Source organism: Ursus americanus, chromosome 36, assembly GCF_024610735.1.
Source record: "Ursus americanus isolate L20-20 chromosome 36, mUrsAme1.1.p, whole genome shotgun sequence".
In the NCBI taxonomy this organism is placed as follows: domain Eukaryota; kingdom Metazoa; phylum Chordata; class Mammalia; order Carnivora; family Ursidae; genus Ursus; species Ursus americanus.
This window is the reverse complement of record NC_142162.1, coordinates 4,770,335-4,791,434: the sequence shown is the minus strand read 5'-3', so window position 1 is coordinate 4,791,434 and position 21,100 is coordinate 4,770,335. Positions and strand designations below refer to the sequence as shown.

Here is a 21,100-nt window from a genome sequence, read left to right as displayed (position 1 = left end):
GTGAAATAGCTTCTAGTTATTTTGCATGTGAAGAGCCAGTGTGACTCTAGAGTGTGACAGCAAGTTGTTTGTTTCACATTTAAGCAGCAGGGGGAAAGTCATTGGCTGTTCCAGGTTTCTTGGGCTACACCGAGAAAACTGGACTGCACGCCCTGACTCCAGAGTGCTGTTTCTGTCATCCCTGTGGGCTGCAGATAGTTACCGGGAGGCCGTAATTCCTCCAAAGGAGTCAGCAGCAAATATGGAGTCGCCTCTCTCTGTTCAGGAGGTTTCATGGAATGAGATGAGGAGGTGGACAGCATGTGTGGCATAACTGGTTTTAGGCTGAGTAAATAAGCATCACAGCAGTGGCCTGACATCTTGGTATTTGTTCTTTCTCTACTGTGTTCAGTTACGTTTGTATTTCTGGTCTTTCTGTGTAGATAACCTTATGTCACTCTCTTAACAATCTGAATTTTATCAAGTCGATTTATTTTTTGTTTAAGTAAGTTGCACGTTTGCCTAAATTTGACATTTGGAAGTTAATTAGATAACTTAATGGCAAGGTAGTGCTGAATTTAGTGATGACAGCTTCTTAGCCACGGTAGTTAAAAAAAAAAAATGACTTTGGGGAGAGGTGTGGCCTGCAGACCGCCCATTCCTGGACTAGCCCTGTTCTAAGTTGATTTGTAACAAAGTTTTCAGTCTTCACGGGTTTCTTTTGGTCTTAACCTTATTTCTTTTTAAAGAAAGAAGATTGTTTGTTGGCAAGTAGAAGCATTGTTCTAGAAGAAAATGAAGAAAAATATTTGTCATTTTGTTGAAGCACTGTCCTTCTCCTACACATCATTTTTCCTCTTTTCCCCCCAGTCATTTTTAAGTGGTCCCTAAAATGACTTCAATCATTTCTGAAAGAAGACCTCAAAATTCTTTATTAATCTGTTCATTGATTAATGCAACAGTTATGTGCTAGCATAAATGTGAATACGATATAATTCTCATTCCTGTTTAAAATAAAATATTTTGAGAAGAATGTCTAGAAATTTTCTTTAAACATAGCTTTATAGAAGCTGATGTATTTTTTTTTCAATTTTATGAGAGCACTGAACTCTGTTCCATTGTAATTGTTATATGCTTGTTTTTAATTAGCCAAAATGGTAGTGACTCAGGGTTATACTCTAGACCAGTGACTTGAACTTTTCTGGCAGTGACCACAGTAAGAAGTACTGTGATGGGGTATTATATTAATCTGTGTAAATAAGTATATATAACTAAAACATTTCACAAAATAATCATTCATACTGTATGATACACTCTGATATATTCTGTCTTTTTTAAAAAAATGCTAGTCAAAATCCATTGAATTGATTTCATGATACTAATGAGTTGTATCCACAAATTTACATTTGGGTATGCTTTTATCTAATAAATTATCTTTAATTTTAATGCAGATTCTGCAGAAAATATGCAGATTATCCAACTTCAGGTTCTTAACAAAGCAAAAGAGAGACAACTAGACAATTTAGTTGAAAAGTTAAATGAAAGTGAGCATCAAATTAGATATCTGAATCATCAGCTTCTAATAATCAAAGGTAAGATTATACCTGTTGGGTACTGTATTTATGAGGTACACTAAAGCTAGAGATCTTGTTTCTAACAGCTTATTTTAAATATGAAGCTTAGAGAGTGGATGCACTTGGTCAGAGGGCTCATAATGAGTCAGTCAGAAAGAAACAAAAATCCAGGACTTTTGACACCTTGCCTTGGATTACTTCTTACCAGAACATCCTATTTCGAGGTCCTCTTTTTCTCCCTCTTTCTCCTCTTCTCTTCTGTTAGGCTGTTAGAATCAGTGAACATTATTTATGCTGATAGCATTCTGTACTAGTAAGTGGTTGGTTCCTTATGTAGTTTGCCTTGGATGAAATATTCCAATTTCCAGAGAGACTTGTGTTTAGTTTGCAATACATTTTCTAAGCCTACAAATTAACATAAGATTTTAATCCAAGTAAGAGTTAGTGATCCCGAACTCCTTTGGGTGTGTCAAGGAGAAAAATAGAGCCATTACTGGGAGAAGCACATAGAGGAAACACAGTTTCAAGTTATAATTGCTTACTCTTCATGCTTTCTGTAGTTTTGGTCAATGGTGAACTTTTCATTTGTGGAATAATTTTGTGACTGAATTCTAGCTTGTTTCAAACTTAATTGATAGTGAAAAGGTCTCTTTCTGTAATGTTTATAAAATTTATTTTGAGAGAAGAACTGGTAAACTGTTAAAGTATGTGGGAAGAATCAAAGATTAGGTGAATTTAAAAGTTCATTGCAAGTGTGTATAAAAAATAGTCCTCGGATTCCTTCTTTGATTAGGAGGGATTTGTCACATCTATGTAGCTTCTCAAGTAAACAAATGCTGAAATCATTGTTAGGAAATCTTGTGGTTCTTAAAAGGATACAGTAAGATTTTTGAGGGAAGTGGTTCTGGTTTTCTCAATTTTTTTGGTGCCATTTGGCATTCTTTTTTGGAACTTTCCTGGTTTTCTCTAAATCAACAGAAGTTTACTATCTGAATTGAACTGAACATTTATATGATACGGATCTGATATTTGTTAAGAGATTGTGAAAATTGGGGTCCCTGTACAGTAAGTTATTATTTATATAAACATTTTAAATATTGTAGATGAAAAGGATGGTTTGACCCTCAGCCTCCGAGAATCGCAGAAACTCTTTCAGAATGGAAAAGAAAGAGAGCTACAGCTTGAAGCGCAAATAAAAGCACTGGAGACCCAAATACAAGCATTAAAAGTGAACGAAGAACAGGTAAATCTTTTATCTTGATTATTTATGGTAAAAATTTATTTAATACAGTGAAAAGTTTAGTTAACTTTTGGTAATGTAGGACTAAATTTAGCAGAACTTTGCAGTTTATATCTTCTTCCCCATAAGCCTGCTTTTGTTTCCCTTACCTTGGGGGGATGGTGCTTGCATCCACCCAGTCATCTGCGTACCAGATAGAAGTCTCCAGCTCCTCTGTTCCCTTTCATCCCGTCAGCCACTGCCTTCTGTGGAGTCTCCACATTTCTGTCCACATGTCTCTGATTCAGGATTTTACCATTTGTTGCAAAAGTCTCTTAACTAGTCTCTAGTCTTTTTTTGGGGGGGTGGGAGGTAAAGCCGGGGCGAGGGGCAGAGGGAGAAAGAGTGAGAGAATCTTCAGCATGTTTCATGCCCAGTGTGGAGCCCAATGCGGGACTTGATTTCATGACTCTGAGATCATGACCTGAGCTGAAATTGAGAGTTGGACACTTAATCCACTGAGCCACCCAGGCACCCTTAGTCTCTAGTCTTTTACCCTTTCTCCGAATTCTCTCTTGGCCAATCTTTCTTAAATACTGATTGTTTTTCCCTTGATTAAAGTCTGACCCCGCTTTACTTGTGAGATGAAGTGTGGCATGGAAATGGCCATCTGATCCTTGCCTACCTCTTCCCTGATTCTCCTCAAACCCAGTAGTGCGTGTGTTGTTTTCATGTGCTTGTACATGCTGTCTCTTCTCTCTGGAAGGTCCTTTCCGCAGCACACTGCTAGTTGATTAACACCCCCTGCTTGTGGGTTTTCTTTTCCTAAGTCTTCCCTGCCTTCTGGCACATAATAGGTGGTCAGTCAATGTTGGGTGAATGTTGTTGAAAACTGATGTAACCTGTACATATTTTGTCTTCTGTATTTCTCTATTCCTGCTCTGATACTATCACAACTATAGTTTTATGGTGTGTTTTGAAATGTGGTAAACGAGAGCTACTGTTAGTATTCTTAAAAACATTTGTAGTTTCTCACATTTTCTTTTTCTAGATTTTGCATATCACTTTTTATGTTTGTAAAAAAATCTTGTTGGGATTTTGATTAGTGAGGCATGAGGCATTGTGTTTACCATTTTATTGTTGAGTTAATCAAGTTTTGGAGAGGTCAAATTACTTGCCCAAGGTTACAAAGCCAGTTACTGACAAAACAGCAGCACCTAAATTTCCTGATCCCGATAGACTTGTCTTAAAAGTGGTGGCACAGGGGTGCATGTGATTCTTGATCTGGGCTTGTGGGTTTGAGCCCCACAATGGTTGGAGAGGTTACTTTAAAATCTTAAAAAAAGGATAAAGTGGTGGCACATTCTTTGATTAATGAGATAGCCATTTAATGGTTGGAAATGGTCACAAGTCATTGGTAGCTAGGCCTGGTGAGGGGTGACTCATGAGAGTAATACCATTTTGCAGGGGGGTGGGGGGGGAAAGAGTGGTTACAGTTGAAAGTGACTATATAATTGTGAGTTTGGTTTTGGATGAGATGTGTGGCTAGTTCTGAAGATGGTTTCATGAAAGAATTTAAACAATGTTGTCACATATCTGGTTCCTTATCCTTCAGGTGTCAGAGAAAACAAGTCACCTTTTATCGAAAGTAGCCCATAGCTCCATATTCCTACTCTTCTTCATCATGCTATATCCTATCACTCTATTTTAAAACTCTCTGAAGTGATCTCATTTGTTTACTTGTTATTGCTTGTCTCTTCCCACCAGAAAGTAGTAAGAGTTTGGACCTTGCCTGTCTTGTCATCATGTTCTTAAGTGCTCAGAACCCTGCCTGGTGCAAAGTATTCACATTATTTATTGAGCAAATGAATAAATGTCATAAGCACTTTAAACAGCATTGAATAAATAGTCAATCTCTGGAAAAGAAATGAAGGATAAGCCTCATTTGAATTTTTAATTTTTATGCGTAAGAGACTATTAGCATTTTTAACTTTTTGAAAATTGATAGTTCTTATAAAGTTGAATTGCTTTTATGTAGTAAACTGTTACAACTTTTAATCTTTTTATAAGTTAGAAATTGCATGTATTAAAAATAAGGCATAAATGAAAACATAAAAGCAACGGCATCACCAAGTATACTGATTTTCTATCATTGACATGAACTTAATGGCTTGAAACAATGCATATTATCTTACAGTTCTGGAGGTCAGAAGTCTGACATGGGTCCCACTGGGTGAAAATCAAGGTGTCAGCAGGGCTGTGTTGCTTTTTGGAGGCTCTAGAGGAGACTCCATTTTTTTGCCTTTTCCAGCTGATGGAGGCCACCGACTTTCCTTGGCTTGTGGCCCATTTTCATTTTCAAAGCCAGAAGTCACTAGTTCTGACTTTCCTGTCTCAGTTTTCCTCATTTAAGGACCTTTCTGGGCACATTGGGCCCACCCAGATAATCCAGGATAATCGTTTTTATCTTAAGGTCATCTGATTAGCAATTTTAATTTGGTCTACAGCCTTTTCCCTTGCCATGTAACGTAACATATTCACAGGGTTTGGAGATTAGGACATGGACCTCTTTTGGGAACCATTATTTAGCCTAGTACACCATTATTTTTCAACAACTGTATAGATAAAGTTTTCAAAATTTTGTTTTTAACAAGTGATCGTTGACAGTTTTCATCAGTCTTTCAAGAAACAGTTGTCATTTTTCTGTGACCCAGCAATTGGATTACCCCCCACACTTGGCTCACAGAGCAGTGCAAACAGCACTGGGACCACTGTTGTGATAGCAGATTCCTTGTCTGGGATCCACACTGCCATCATGCCGAGCAAAATCCTCTATCACTCTCCTCAGATAACTACAGTTTCTTTTTCTCGGTGAATGTTTCCAGCAGCCGTGGGCCTGGTGGGTCCCAGCCAGGGAAGTCTTAAGGAACTAAAGCCACTATAGGGAGACCCTTTCTTGTCTGTTCTTCTTAAAGGATGGTTGATTTTTAGCGTTACAGTCCGTAAAGAGTCAAACTACTGTAAACACGGCTATCCTGTGTCTACTAGATGATTAAGAAGTCCAGGACAACTGAAATGGCTCTGGAGAGCCTGAAGCAGCAGCTGCTGGACCTCCGTCATTCGGAATCACTTCAGCGTGCTAGAGAGCAGCATGAGAGCATTGTGATGGGCCTCACGAAGAAGCATGAAGAGCAAGTGTTGTCCTTACAGAGGAAATTGGACGCTACCATTACTGCACTGAAGGAACAGGTTAGGATGATTTCACATGAGCAGCTGTTCTAAACCAGTAAGGCTGGTTATTTTTTGTAACTGACATTTTGTGGTTCGTCATGGAAATTTGGGATATTTGCAGTAGGTATTCATGAGTAGAACTTAAAAGCCAATGATTTTTAATCTATGATTATGTCCTGAAGGCTTAATTTTGGAAATTCTTTCTCTTACAGGATTGGTTAGTACTTTCTCAATTCTCACATTACTAGTCCTTTATTTGTAGAGTATTTATACATATTGTTCTTGTTGCCCTAGAGTAAATCCATACTGAAAAGAGTGAGTGTTCTGGGAGCTGGTCCGAACTTGAGAGGTTGTCTTGAGAGCTTAACCAGGACGGGCTTTCTTGGTAATTTACTTGTCAGTATATATCGTCTAGAAGTGGTTCTTGGAAGAAGAGTTAATTTTTGAGAGTGGTGTAATAACATAAGGAAGAAAGTCTGATCTAAAATCACTGAGATGTAAAACTTGAGCATCTCTCACAGTCTGTATTATATTTGCCCCAAAGGCAATAAAATGTAAGATGAGGGTGAGTCAGGTGGTGGGTATGCTTGTGTTCCAGACCCAGATAATCACCTGAATGAATAAAATTTCAGGGTGTACTTTTCTTCATGTAATTTCGGAATTAATTTAACCCAAGGGAAGAAGAGCAGAAAAATAATATGGGAGGGTATGGCAGATTCCACCACACTTAAAATTCATCCTCATCTGGGTTGTTATTTTTTATTTATATAGCCAACTATATTTTTCCCTGTTTTAGGTAGAAGTACGTAAGATTATATTTTCATAAGTACTGTCTTATTGCCAGTAATAGTTGTATACCGTCTTATTTTTATAGGTATTTATGAGTTTTTATTAGATTTATTTTCCTAAATATGCTTTTTTTATATAGAAAAATATTGTGAGTTAGATTGGTGTGGAAGCTATGTGGGGAAAGACAAGGTCTATGCCACATTATTGAAAAAATCTTTAGTATTTAAACAAATGGCATTTGAGATAAAATTTTATTTTGGCTGTGTTTGTGTAGTAGCATTAAAACTAGTTGGACTTGGACAGTGGTCCTTCTTGGGTGATGAGAGGGTTGGAATCTGGTGGCTTTTCCTTGCAGGGTTGAGGATCTCTCCCTTCTCTGCTGACTTTGACACGTTACACAGGGGAGGGCTGGAAGAAATTCTTGCTGTGTTCAACCCCTGTGCCCACTCCATTCTGGTTTCACCACTATCCCCCTCCGCCCCCCTTCAATGGAAGGACCCTGGACTAGAACACAGAACAAAGTCTTGATTCTGTGCTGACTGGACTTCAGACTCCTGAACCACAAATTGAAGGTGTTGATTAAGGTCTTTTCCACTACTACATTGTGTGACTGATTTTATTTTATTTTTTTAAACAGACCATAACACTGATGTTAGCCTCTGGATATAATTGCATAGCTGCTTTGCAAAGTAATAATTCCAAAGTGCTAATAGGTTTTCCTTTTGGGAATGTTTCTTAGGCTATTTCTTTTGTGCTGTCAATTTGGGATCAGTTGGTTCAGCAGTATTTTTAGTAAAAAGACAATCTGTATTATCTTAGAATCCAAACTGAGATTCCTGATTAGCAAGCTGCTGTAAAGATCAACCAGGAGCTGGGGAGATGCCTACCTGTAATCAGAAAAATGTAGGAGTGTTCTATACAGAGGCGGTTGATTTCTTACAGTAGTTGTGAACCATACATACGTTCTGCACATTGCCCCTTGCCCTCTTTTTCTTTATAAAGTTATTGAAGAGGTATAAAATATTTCCCTTTCAGAGAAGCCTTTTCCTATGTTGAATTTAGCACATTGACAAGTAAAACAACTTTTGGAAAATAGTACCAAGGTACAGGTAACTGGATAATTTAGTAGATGAATAAGTTTGCGAATTTCTAGGTTCTGAGCAGCTCTCTCATGGTTACATACAGCTGTGTTCCTATGTGCTATAGTGTTAACAGAGGCAACACTACAGTGTTAACAGAGTTGATGTTCACATGTTGTGCTAATTACACAGACTTTTAAACCTGGCATATCCCCTAAGGCAGTTCATGACTAGATGCCAGGGCTTTGATGGAACCTCTCAAATTGTGGGTATGATTTTCTTTTGGGTGTCAGTATATGCGGTTTTTTTGAGAAGACCCACAAACTTATTTAGATTTTCCAAGAGGCTCACGTCTCCCCTTGCAAAAGGTTAAAAATAACTGCTTTATGAAAAACTAGTTCTTGGTGGGAAAGACTACAATTGTAAACTAATCATATTATTATGATACTCAGCCAAAGCTTCTTGGAGCTCCGTGTTCCTTCGGTGACAGAATTCTCTAATAGCAAACCATCTCCTGGACTCTCCTGTCTTCTGTCTCCCATTCGTGGAGGTGTCATGAATGTCAGGTTAAGATCTCTGATTCTGTCCTTGATGGTATAAAATCTTTCTTCACTCTGGTCTTCTTGACATCTGCAGCTTTGGGTGAAGTCATGAACTTTGTTTGGTTTCTATGTCATGACTTTTGCCTGCTCTACTTTCTAGCTTTCCTTTAATGCTATATTTAAAGGTTCCACTTAAAACACCTTTTCTTGGCTAAGAGGTTTCCACAGACCTCTGTGTGGCCTGACCCTCACTTCTCTGTTCAGTAGAAATCTGTTCAATTCTATTTGCTCCCATAGATTCAGCTGTTAGCTCTATCACCACGCTTGTCTTGTTCAGTCTTAAGGCTGTCCGCCTTTAACCATCTTGAACTGAATGTTCTCACTGAAGCTACTCATAGGAAAGAAGGAACCACTTGTTTCATTTGTTTCTTGGTATTGAAACTGAGCAGGTTTATGAGTGTAATTGGTTTCCCCGAACCTGTCAACAGGAAACAACATGGGTCATCGATTGTTGCATTTAGTCACGTTATTGCCACAGTCAGCCTTCTCTTCATATGTTTTTCATATCTACCTTTTTTTCGAACTTTCTTTTTGCCAGTCTCAGTCTCTTATAAAAGTTATTACAGCCTCCCCAGCCCATAAATGTTGTCTTACCCACCCGTTCTCACACACACATTCACACTGTCATTAATGTTAGCCCATTCATTGTGTTTGCCATGTTATTTTGGCGCTTTAGAACCATGCTTTTCAAGCTGGCCTGGGAATCAGCAGCAGTGTGCCAAGAGGTTTGCACTGTTGAATAAACATGGAGCAGTTTCCAGAAGCTTCATTTTGCTCAGAAATTTGGTAGAAAAAATTTAAAGCAAACATGACTACATTATGAAATAGAATGCAAAATTCACATGAATTTTTTAACTAAAATAGAAGACTTCAGAATCTCTTTCCTCTGCTTAATGATGCTGTCAGTATCCTTATGAGGTGTTCCCTGTGTTACTATCCTTAAGGCATTATTGAGCTTTAGGTTATCCTATGGATCAGGTCCCAAATGCCTTCTCTTTGCTTCAGAGTCCTTTCTTCATATTCTTCTTAATACTTCTTTTCTTCAGACTTTTTCAGGTAACTTCAGCCAATTACCTTAATTTACTCCTGCCTGTCCCATGCTCTGCTTTTTGTGTGGAATTCAGCCTGTGTAGTCTTTTTTGAATGAGAAGTGATGATTTCTTCTACCCAGGCTTGTGACTCCCATGCCTTATTACTCCCAAACACACTTTTCTTTTTGAAGAAATTTGAATATATTTATATGTGCCCCATATTTTTCTATATATCCCCATACAGTTACACAGGTGAATGCATGCTATGTGCATGCACAAGTGTGTGCACACACAGCCGTTTATCCTGTCTGGTTTTCTTTGTCATTTATTTTTAGAGGTTGGTTGTTTTTGTAGCACTCGTCATGTGTAAGACACTGCATAGGTATCTTTAAGGAGACTTTATTAAGAAAATTAAGACATGTACAAGGCAGAAGAATACAAGAGAGAAAAAGATTAAATATAAAAGAAGTTCAGAAGAGGGAGAGATTACTTTTGGCTGCTCAGAGTAGAATGAGCTTTTGGCTCTTCAAAATAGAGTGAGTTTCCATGTATTTATCTGAATCCTTGCTGTCTTGGGATACAGATTCCATAGTTCAAAGTGGTCTGCCTAAATATATATACATACACTTATAGTGGCAGTGTAACATGCAAATAGAAGTGTAATACATTTTCTTTGGCTTGAATAGAATCTAATTTTAGAATATCAGTGTCTTGTGATTGTAGAACAGAAAAGACTCTAGAACTCATTGAATGTAACCTTTATTAGCGTAATTACAAAGGAAAAAACAGATGGAGAAGTTGATGACTCGCCCAAGATCATAAAAGTTTGTTCTAACTCCCAGTCCTGTGCAGTTAACCTTGTAAAAGAGGTGATGCTTCTCTGTGAGGATTTTATGTTTGACCTAAAATCCAATTATGTATTATATTTGTTAGTTTAGTATTTAATAACATCATGAAAATGACTTCTCGAATACTTTTTCTACTTAGGAAGATATCTGTTGTCATTTGAAAGATCAAGTGAAAGAACTGGAAAGGAATCAAGAAGCAACCAAATTAGAAAAGACTGAGATTATTAACAGATTGACGAGAAGTCTAGAGGAGAGTCAGAAGCAGTGTGCCAACTTCTTGCACTCAGGTGGGTGTCTGGGCTGGACTCTTGTCTCCCCGGGAGGCTAGTTTAATTTGCAGAGAGAACATGGTAGGATCCATGAATTATAAAAATCCAATTAAAGCAGAAAAGATCATCAGTGAGAATTTTTTAAACATTGTTATTATATATGTATAAAGGTATATAATGTGTTTCATTAGATCATTTAGAGAACACAGACCAGTACAAAGTAGCAAATACAAATAACCAATAATCCTACTACACAGAGATAAGTATTGCTAATGTTTGAATGTATTGCCTTCAAGTGAAATTGAACACATACACATAGGTAATTCCCTGCTTCTGCACATAGTGCCTTTTTGAAAACATAGTTTAACTGAATGTACAAAAATTGAACAGTAGAATAAATGTTAGAAGGTAGGTTTTAACCCTGGAAAGTAAAGATGATTATGAAATCCTATCATATTTTGCTTTTTAGAATCAGTCTGATCATGTGTTTCTATTGTTTTGTGAAACTTTTTAAATTTTTTTTTCCTCTTGCACTTTCCTGGTCAGTTGAAGCCAGGGAGTTATATTTTTGTCATGCTTAAGATTTCTCATATGGTTTCCATGGTATTAAGTTTGAGACATACACTGTTTGTCATTAGTTTCAGCAGTACTTTTATTTCTAATTCGTTTTTATAGAATGACATTAGAGTAAAAGGCAATAAAACAATCACATGTTTATGCAAATTATCCTACCGGCAAAACCGTCCTGTGTGCTGGTGAGTAGCTCCTGCTGTGAAAATAGCTCAGTGGTTATTCCTGACCTGACATATGAAAGTCACAATTCGGCATGTAAAGCCAATTCAGAGTGCTGGTTCAATGTGTATCAGAGTAGCTTCCTCAGAAGGTGAACGTACTAAAGTCAAAGACCGTCAAAATATTTGTGTGCGTAGGTTTTGGTGGGGCAAAATTTGGCTCATACCCTGTTTGGCCCTCCCCTCCCGTTCAGCTTTGTATCCTTTTGTTTCACATGGCATTACTTAGCCTTTTTCCTTGCCTCTAAAGCCTTTGAAAATACGATTTTCTTTAGTTGCATAATATGCCATCATTGCTTTGCTTAACCATTTCCCAGATGCTCATTTTCTTTTGAGGAGGCCCAGTAAAATCCCTCTTAAATGGGAGCCTCCCCTGGTACATTTAAAACATTAGGTTACCGAAGTTTCCGAAGCATGGCCCGAATATGCTTTTTTCACATGTGGAGGTGGGGGTGGTGGAAAGAAAAGCGTTTCGAAAGAAGCTAAAGGCAGCGAGATGTAGTTTTCTTATTAGAGGGTAGAGATGGGTTCCAAAGAATTTTTGCTTTGGCTTTCTATGAGTTGGAACGTTATGCTCCTATTAAAGGACTCGGGGAGTATTAAGGTCTGTAGACGTGGCTGATTTGATTCATAGCAAGGTCACAGTAGTCCCAAGTCTTCAACCTCCCAAGGGCATATGAAGAGCCATACTAAATGTGTGGCCATGTCTTGGAAATGTCTGGACCTTTGCCTTCTGGGTCCCAGTGGCTACACCTGTGTGCTCCTAGAAAGGTAATGAAAAGGTAATAAAGGAGAACTGCACCTTCTGTAGCCTCAGTGGAGTCAAGTGCTTCTGTACATCATAGGTGCTTTGTCCCTTTACTTTTGGTGTCCTCTCTGATTTTTCCCCCGTAGGCTCTGTACAGGAGGTGGCTCAGCTACAGTTCCAGCTGCAGCAAGCACAAAAAGCACATGCTATGAGTGAAAACATGAACAAGGCTTTGCAAGTGAGTGTTGCGGCTTGGAAGAGACTCTATGGGTAACTGAATTAGGCAGTGCTTACATCACTTTTCTGAGTAGTTGGACCATCTCCAGACCAGGCACTGAGAGTGGTTCACAGTCTCACCCACACAGTTAGGTAGTCAAGCCCAGGTCTGTCTTGACTGAAGAGCCAGCCCCCCTCCCCCTCCCCGTCAGTCTGCCTGTTGCCTCCCTCACACGCGTGTCCTTTCATTTGTGGGTGTGTCCCGGAGATAAGTGTATCTACAGGTGTGGGAGACCTGCAGTTTCACTGCAGCTCTCACATCCTCCTCCAGCGCTACTTACATTTTCCACTGGAGCAAGAGTTCCAGTATTACCTCTGCTGGAAAGACATGGTTTGCGTTTTCCCACCGGCAGACTAAAGTACAACACGTTCTTGGCAAACCAGTCTACTCTGTCCTCTAGAAAGCCAAAAAGTGCTGCCGTCAGTTTCTCAGCTCAAGGGACACTCTTTGTGGAGCACAGAATGTAAGCGAGGGAGGCGTGAGAGAGGTTCCTTACATTTGCTTTCTTGTTCATTTATCCATTTGTTCGTTCAGTTTACTTGAAAACTGGTACGTGCTGGCCTTTCTAAAGTTATATATATATGTGTGTGTGTGTGTGTGTGTGTACACATATACACACACACATATAAATTAATATATATATTGATTCTATACCCATGTTCATAGCAGCATTATTTTAAAGTTATCTTTAATGTATGGGAAGAAACATTTCTACTTTCTGTTGATCATTAGAATGAATTTTGAAGCATAGATGAATGACTGATTCTTTCATATAAGAAAATAATTTTCAATAATTTTGTGTTTTAGGAAGAATTAACAGAACTAAAAGATGAAATTTCTCTCTATGAATCTGCTGCAAAATTAGGAATACTTCCAAGGGACTCAGAAGGAGAATTAAATGTAGAACTCACTGAATCATATGTGGATTTGGGTATTAAAAAAGTCAACTGGAAAAAGTCCAAAGTGAAGAGGTATTAAGAAAATCATTTACTGTAGAAGAACCTACATTAATAGTACTGGTGATACATGCAAATGAGTGGCACCAGGCGTGAAATGATGAGCTGGCTAGTTCTTGAAAGTGGGACAGAAGGCTTTAGTTACTTCTAATGAAGTGTAAATGTCCGAAATCAAAATGACAGAAACCTCAACTATTGCTGTTGTACTATCTTCAGTGTCAATAGGCACATCAGTTTCAATAATGTAAAAATGATGAAGTTAAAGTTAAAATACACGGAGTAAATTCTGCAACTGAGATTAGGTATCTTTTATTATTAAGGCAAGGGCATATCATTTTTATTCATATTGTGTGTTGAAGGCAGGTCCATGGCATTTATCAATGGCATGTGAGAAAATAAGCATTAATTTTCCCTAGGATCTTTCCAGTGACCTTACTTTGAAGATAGAGATTCTGTCTTTTATACCACTGTTTAACACAGATACTTCAGTAATCTCATGAAAGGGAGGGCCTTATCATCCCTCGCAGGGACTGATGGGGGAGGGAGTGGGGTGGTATAAGAGGGAACACTTAAAAGATGAATGAAGGACAGGATGTACGTTCTTGAGGCACTTGTGTTCTGGAAGGTGCTATGCAAGGCTCTGGGAGTTGAGTATAAAAGATGAGGATGAAACTCTCCCTTCTGGCAGGGAGTTTACATTTTTGCCTGGGCAGGGAGAGGAAGACATACTTGTGAGCAGCTAAGTGCTGTGTGCTACACGTTATCCTTGATGAACAAAGATTCATTTGTCCAGTCATTCCTTCTGCTGATGTGGGAGAAGGACGAAAGATGGGTGTTTGGCAGAAATTGCATTTAGGCTAAGGAGAGCCTTTCTTGAATGCATTCAAATTCCACACCCCCACCGGCCAGTCTCCAGTTTCAGACCGAGTTTACCATCGTTATTGTTCCGGGAGAGTGTTTATTACCTGTTGTGTTTCAGGTATCATGCAACTAAGTACAAGTGTATGAATCTCCTGAAGGGTTTCCTCTACAATAGGTTTTAGAAGTTAAGTGTTTTAATCCTGTGATTTCATTTTCAAAACAGTAAGATAACATTCAGAAAATTGAAATCTCAAGTGACTGGGTAATACTGTGAAACAAGGTGTTAATTCAGTTTACTAAGCTGCACTGATCTGGAGGGTCCATCTTTGGGACTCTCATCTCGACAGATTACAGCTACAATTCAGAAGGAAGGTAGGATGCAAATGGCAGAACTAACATATGTGGTGTATTTAGCAGGAGCCACCTTCAGGCTCTTATCCCAGGGCCTTAGATATGTTTGTATCCCGTGAGTTCTCTGAGTTGCTGACTGTGAGTAGCTGGGCCAGTGTTTCAGTCAGACAGCTCGGCCTTAGCAAGGAGAGAGCTATAGGAACGACAGCTGTGGTCTACCTCACAATGCCTGCAGTCAGGATCCTGAGTTTTGAAGAAAGCCTTCATCTTTGGTTAGTTAATTAAAATAAAAAAGGATGTATGCATTATATTTTTTAGACAGATTTACATAAAATTTTGAAGTTAAAATTTAGTTACCTAGAAAATTTACTGCTGTGAATGTCTTGTTTCCTGTTCATGCCAGATTAGTTCTAAATGGCTAGTGGAAAGAGCATGGTCTTTAGACCCAGATTTTGTTTCGATTTGTAGTTTAGCCATTTATCACTAGCTTTGTGATCCTGGGCAAGTTTCTTGGCTTTTCTGAGCCTGTTTTCTCATCAGGTTTTTTCTATTAAGTAGATTATAGATGTCCTTTTGGGGGTTAAAATGAGGATTGAAATATAAAGGACCTCACATAATCTTGCACATATTAGGCATTTATTTTTAATTTTTAAAAAAATTATTTATTAGAGAGTGAGTGTACAAGTGGTGGGGGTGGGCAGAGGGAGAGAGAGAAAGAGAGAGAGGATCTCAAGCAGACTCCCTGCTGAGCACAGAGCCCAACACGGCTGGATCCCAGGACCCTGAGATAATGACTGGAGCCGAAATCAAGAGTTGACACCTGACTGAGCCACCCAGGTACCCCACAGGTATTAGACATTTAATCATTGATAGATATTGCTATTATTATTTAATAGATGATTGGTTAGAACATACCGTTGATTCAGTTTTCATATTAATTCTCTTTTAATTCAACATATACTTTGTAAAAGGTTTTGATCCTCACCTCAACCTTGGTGAAACATCAGATCTCTATCTTCATTTTAGGGTTGGGAAAACTGGAAGGGCTGAACTTTTTTGCCCAAGAAGACAGACCATTAGCAGCAGAACCAGTCCTTGAGCCCAAAACTTTACTGTCATGTACATCTATTTACATGACAGTCAAACCTCTACTTTCAACTTCATTCTTCCTTATGTCTTGTCTTTTAGAGGGTTAAAGATTTAGTTCATCTCAAAAAAGATTTTTCTCCAATTTATTATTACTTTATTTTAATTTGAGCTATAATTAGCCTGGGAATTTGGAAAATAATACATATATATGTTATATAAAAATAATATATGTTTTATTTTTTCAAGTAGACTTCATCATGGTATCTAAAAATGTATTCTGCTTCTGCCCTTTGTATTTAATTAGTACTCATAGCCAAAATCCTACGGTAATATAAAGTACATTCCTATGGATAACAACCTGAGACATCACATCACTATCATAGTAAAAGGATTTCTGCCACATTCCGCTGGGAAAGTGGAGAATAACTAAGCACAGAGTGAGTGGTCCTTGACATTTAGCTAGAAGACATCCTGTGAATCACAGGATTAGTGAAAAAAGTTTTAGCTTGTAGTCGTCCCACTCACCAGCAGTTTAATAGATAAGAATTTGCTTTGAGGAAAAAGTAAAAATATTTATTCGTAGATCAAAGTGAGAGGAGTTATAGAAGAGATTTGTACCTTTCTCTGCTGGATTGTGATTCTTAGAACAAGAGGAAGCCACAGTTTTCCCAGTGTCGAGAATTTTAGTTCTTTGTTGACTTGAGCTGCTTTCAAATCACTGACCCAAATATTAGCAGCTCCAAGCTTTTATTCTCAACTACACCTCCCTCAAGCTACTGCCTAGTAAATTTTAAGGGTTTAGGCTCAGTGTTCTATTTCACATTCATGGAATTTGAGTAGCTAAATCTGCATGCAGCTTGCAGACAGCTTCCCCTCTCCCTTATTATAGTTGGCTGCGAAGCTCAAATAATAAACATTTAACAAGTGGAATGCCTTTTCCCTTTGGTCTTCTCAGCAGGCTTCATAAGGGACTACAGTTTATTTGGACTTAGGGGAACTGACTTCCACAGGGCTCAGCAGGACTGGTCACCACTGCTGACTTTTTCCCTTTTGGGAAAGAAGAGAAAATTATTTTAGCAAGCACTTTCTCTGCTCTCTGACTTGGCTCCCTCTAGGAGTACATGATGTGCTATTTCAGTGGTCAGCATTCAGTAAGAAAAGAAATTAGGGATGCCTAATTTGTTAACCGAGCAAAATAAGCCTTCTGCTAAAAGTTCGCCACATCTTACAGCACAGGAAGATGCATTGTAATATGTTTTATATTTCTTATAGAATTCTGTTTCTGTGAATTATATTTTTATCTTCTATTTCTATTTCTGTATAAATAGAAGTGGTTTAAGTAGATGGGATCTATACAGACATATTGACACTGTATCTATTACCTATACAGATGTGTATATTGATAAATGTGTAGTTTACTGTAAGGAATTCCTTTTATAATGTCTAAAAAACCCAAATATTCATTCTCCTTTTCTGTCTGTCTGTTTCTCTCTCTCTCTCTCTCTCTCTCTCTCTCTCTGTGTGTGTGTGTGTGTGTGTTGTGTGTGTGTGTGTAAACATATATATATGTTCAGATATATATATATCTTCTAACATTTCATTTGGAATCATCTGGAACTGAAGAATAGTAAAAATTGAACTCAAATACTTTTATTTATTTCTCTTTTTAGAACTACCTTTTAGTTTTTTAGAACAGTTTTAGATTACCAGAAAAATTTGTACAAGAGTTTCCCTATATTCTGTACTCATTTTCCTCTATTAACATCTTACACCAGCCTGGAACCTTTGCTACAATTAATGAACTAATACTGACACATTATTATTAACTAATGTCCATAGTTTATTTGGATGTTCTCAGTTCTTGCCTGATGTCCTTTTTCTGTTCCAGGATTATATCCAGGATACCACGTCACGCTTAGGAGTCAGGTTTCCTTAGGTTCCTCTTAACTTTCCTTGTTTTTGATGACCTTGACAGTTTTGAAAAATACTGGTCAAGTATTTTATAGGAAGCCCCTCTTAGAATTTGATGTTTCTTTTATGATTATATTTTTCTCATGGTTTTTGTGGAGGAAGACCGTAAAGATGAGGTGCCATTTTCATCACATCATATTAAGGGTACATACTATCAACTCCTTATTTCTTTTCAAAAGTAACTTTTCCCCTTATTATTTCCTCTAATTTCCTAAAATTAGAAAATACCGATTAAAAGAAGAGAATTAAAAGCAACATCATCTTACTTCACCTCCCATGAAGAAAACCACTTTTAACATTTTGGTGTATAATTTCCACATTATCTGATTTTGTATATTTCTAAAAGATAAACTAATATTGAATATATTGTTTGATAATTTGTTCTTTGACTTAGTATATTCTGAAATCTATAGATGACAATATTTTTGTTTATAATTACTGATGGATATATGGATGAAGGAACTATGGTAATACACTTAAATTTTTTTATGATAAGTAATGCAATATTAATACAAGCATCGTTGTAGTCATGTCTTTATGTACATCTTTATTTCGTTAAGATGTGGGTGAATATCCTTGCTAAGCGGTGTACACGTATTTGAGGTTTTTGATACATAGCGCCAAGCAGCTCCATAGTTTATTACTGTGTGGCAATACCTGTTTCTGTGTTTCCTAGCCGGTGCTGAGAGTTTTCCTGTTTAAAATTTTTATGCGGTAGATCCATCACTCTCTACCTGTATGATTTCTTGATGGTATTTTTCTAGTAAGTTTTACAGTCTTATGTTACTTTTTAAACCTTTGAAAATTGAGAAAAGTGCATGAAATGTAAGCGTACAGCTTAACGACTGATTTTTAAAGTGAATGCCCATGAAACCACCACCCAGATATAAACGTTGCCAGCAGCTGTTCATATGCCTCTTTCCAGTCATAACCTTGAAGTTAACTACTATCCTAACTGCCATAGCAATTGTTTTCTGTTTTTTGTTGTCTCGTAAGACCTAATTATTCATACCTAAACACTATAGATTAGGTTTCCCTTTATATAATGCAACTCATACATTAGATGGTATTTTTTTCTTCTATAATTTTATTGAGCTGTATTTAAAACACCGTAAAATTGACCCATTTGAAGTTTACAGTTCAGTGGTGTTTTGTGTATTGGGAGTTGTGCAACCAGTACCACAACCTAATTTAGAACATTTCAACATCCCAAAAAAGAAACCCTATACCTACATTCCTCATTACCCCTTCTTGTCCTCACAGCTCTAGGCAATCACTAATATACCTTTTATCTATGGATTTGCCTTTTCTGTACATTTCACATGAATGGAATTATATAGTATGTGGTGTTTTATAACTGGCTTCTTTCACTTAGCATAATGCTTTCAAGGTTCATCCATGTTGCAGCATGTATCAGTGCTTCATTCCTTTTTGTAGCCAAATAATATTCCATTGTGCGAATATTTATCACCTTTGACTTACTCATGCATCAGCTGATGGACATTTATTTGAGTTTCTGCTTTTTGGCTATTATGATTAATGCTGCTAGGAATATTTGTGCACAAATTTGTGTGGATATATGTTTTCATTTCTCTTAGATATACACTAGACCCTTGATCAGCGCTTAGGTTAGGGGCGCTGACCTACTGTGTGGTTGATAATCTGCATATGACTTTTGACTTTCCAAAAACTTACTGCTAATAGGCTGCTGTTGACCGGAAACCTTACCAAGAACATAAACTGTTGATTAACACATATTTTGTATGTTATGTGTATTATATATTCTTACATTAAAAAAGCTAGAGAAAAGAAAATGTTGAGACACTCGTAAGGAAGAGAAAATACATTTACGATACTGTACTGTATCAAAAAAATATCCATGTATAAGTGGACCTGCGCAGTTCAAACCCATGTTATTCGAGGGCAACTGCTTGTCTGGGAGTGGAATTGCTGGGTAGTGTGGTAATTCTATGTTTAGCATTTCAAAAAATGGTCATACTGTTTTCCAAAGTGGCTGCACCATTTTATATTTCCACCAGCGATGTATGAAGGTTCCAATTTTTTTATATCCTTGCCAACGCTTGCTATTTGGCTTTGATTTGCTAATGACGTTTTTATTTGATGGCTAATTATGTTGAACATCTTTTACTGTGTTTATTGGCCATTTGTATATCTTCTTTGGAGAGATCCCTTCAAATCTTTTGCCCATTTTAAAATTGGTTTGTCCTTTTATTGGTTTTGAGAGTTCTTTATATATTCCGAATACAAGTCCCTTGTCAGATATATGATTTGCAAGTATTTTCTCTTCTCGGTTGTCTTTTCACTTTCTTGATAGCATCCTCTGAAGCACAAAAGTCTTTAATTTTAACATACTTTTTCCTTGGTTGCTTGTGCTTTTGATTTTCTAAGAAATCATTCTCTAACCCCAGGTCCTGAAGATTTATACTTATGTCTTCTTCAAGAGTTTTATCTCTTACATTAGGTCTTGGATTCATTTTGAATTAATTTTTACTATATGATGTGACGTAGAACTTCATTCTTTTGCACGTGAATATCTAGTTGTCCCAGTACCAAAATAGTTTTGACATCTTTGTCAGAAATCAGTTGACTCTATGAGGGTTTATTTCTGGACTCTCACTTCTATTCCGTTGATCTATGTGTCTGTCCTTATACCAGTTCCATACTGTCTTGCTGTAGTAAGTTTTGAAATTGGGAAGTATGAATCTTTCAACTTTGTCTTCTTTTCCAATATTGCTTGGGCTATTCTGGGTCTCTTGCATTTCCATATAAATTTTAGGATCAGTTTATTAATTTCATACAGAAACCACGTGGGATTTTGATTGGGGTTACATGTAGTCTGTAGATCAAGTTAGGGGAGTATTGCTATCTTAGCAATATTGGGTTCTGATTCCTGAACACAGGATGTCTTTCCATTTATTTAGGTCTTCTTTAATCCCTTTCAGTGTACTACTCATGTATTTTGTATTTTTGTGGTTTTCGGTGTACTAGTCATATACTTTTTTGTTAAATTTACTCCTAGGTATTTTATTCTCTTGGCTATTCGTTTTGCTGGATTGTTTTCTTAATTTTATTTTCAGGTGGTTAATTCCTTGTGTAATAAGATAGAATTGATTTTATATATATTGATGTTGTATCCTGACACATTGTCGAACTTGTTAATTTAGTTCAAATAGTTTTTTAGTGGATTCCTTAGGATTTTTTATGTATAGGATCATGTCACCTGAAAATAGAGATCATTTTATGTCTTTCTTTCTAATCTGGATGCCTTTTATTTTTTTCCTTGACTAATTGCTCCAGCTAGAATCTCTAGTACAATGTTGAATAGAAGTGGTAAAAACTGGTATTCTTGTTTTGCTCCTCATCTTACAGGGAAGCATTCAGTCATTCTCCATTAAGCATGAATGCTGGCTTTGT

At 37.3% G+C, this 21,100-nt stretch overlaps 1 protein-coding gene across 7 annotated transcripts in view; it reads left to right on the top strand.

The window, feature by feature from the left end:
• The window catches only part of CEP152 (centrosomal protein 152), a 91,563-nt gene that overhangs the window by 17,088 nt on the left and 53,375 nt on the right, over window positions 1-21,100 (top strand). For all 7 annotated transcript variants that reach the window (XM_045812133.2, XM_045812137.2, XM_045812135.2 and 4 more), the window contains exons 7-12: window positions 1,431-1,571; window positions 2,657-2,796; window positions 5,821-6,021; window positions 10,492-10,639; window positions 12,307-12,398; window positions 13,245-13,408. In XM_045812133.2, the coding sequence (XP_045668089.2) occupies window positions 1,431-1,571; window positions 2,657-2,796; window positions 5,821-6,021; window positions 10,492-10,639; window positions 12,307-12,398; window positions 13,245-13,408 (886 nt within the window). The remainder of the gene's footprint in view (window positions 1-1,430; window positions 1,572-2,656; window positions 2,797-5,820; window positions 6,022-10,491; window positions 10,640-12,306; window positions 12,399-13,244; window positions 13,409-21,100) is intronic.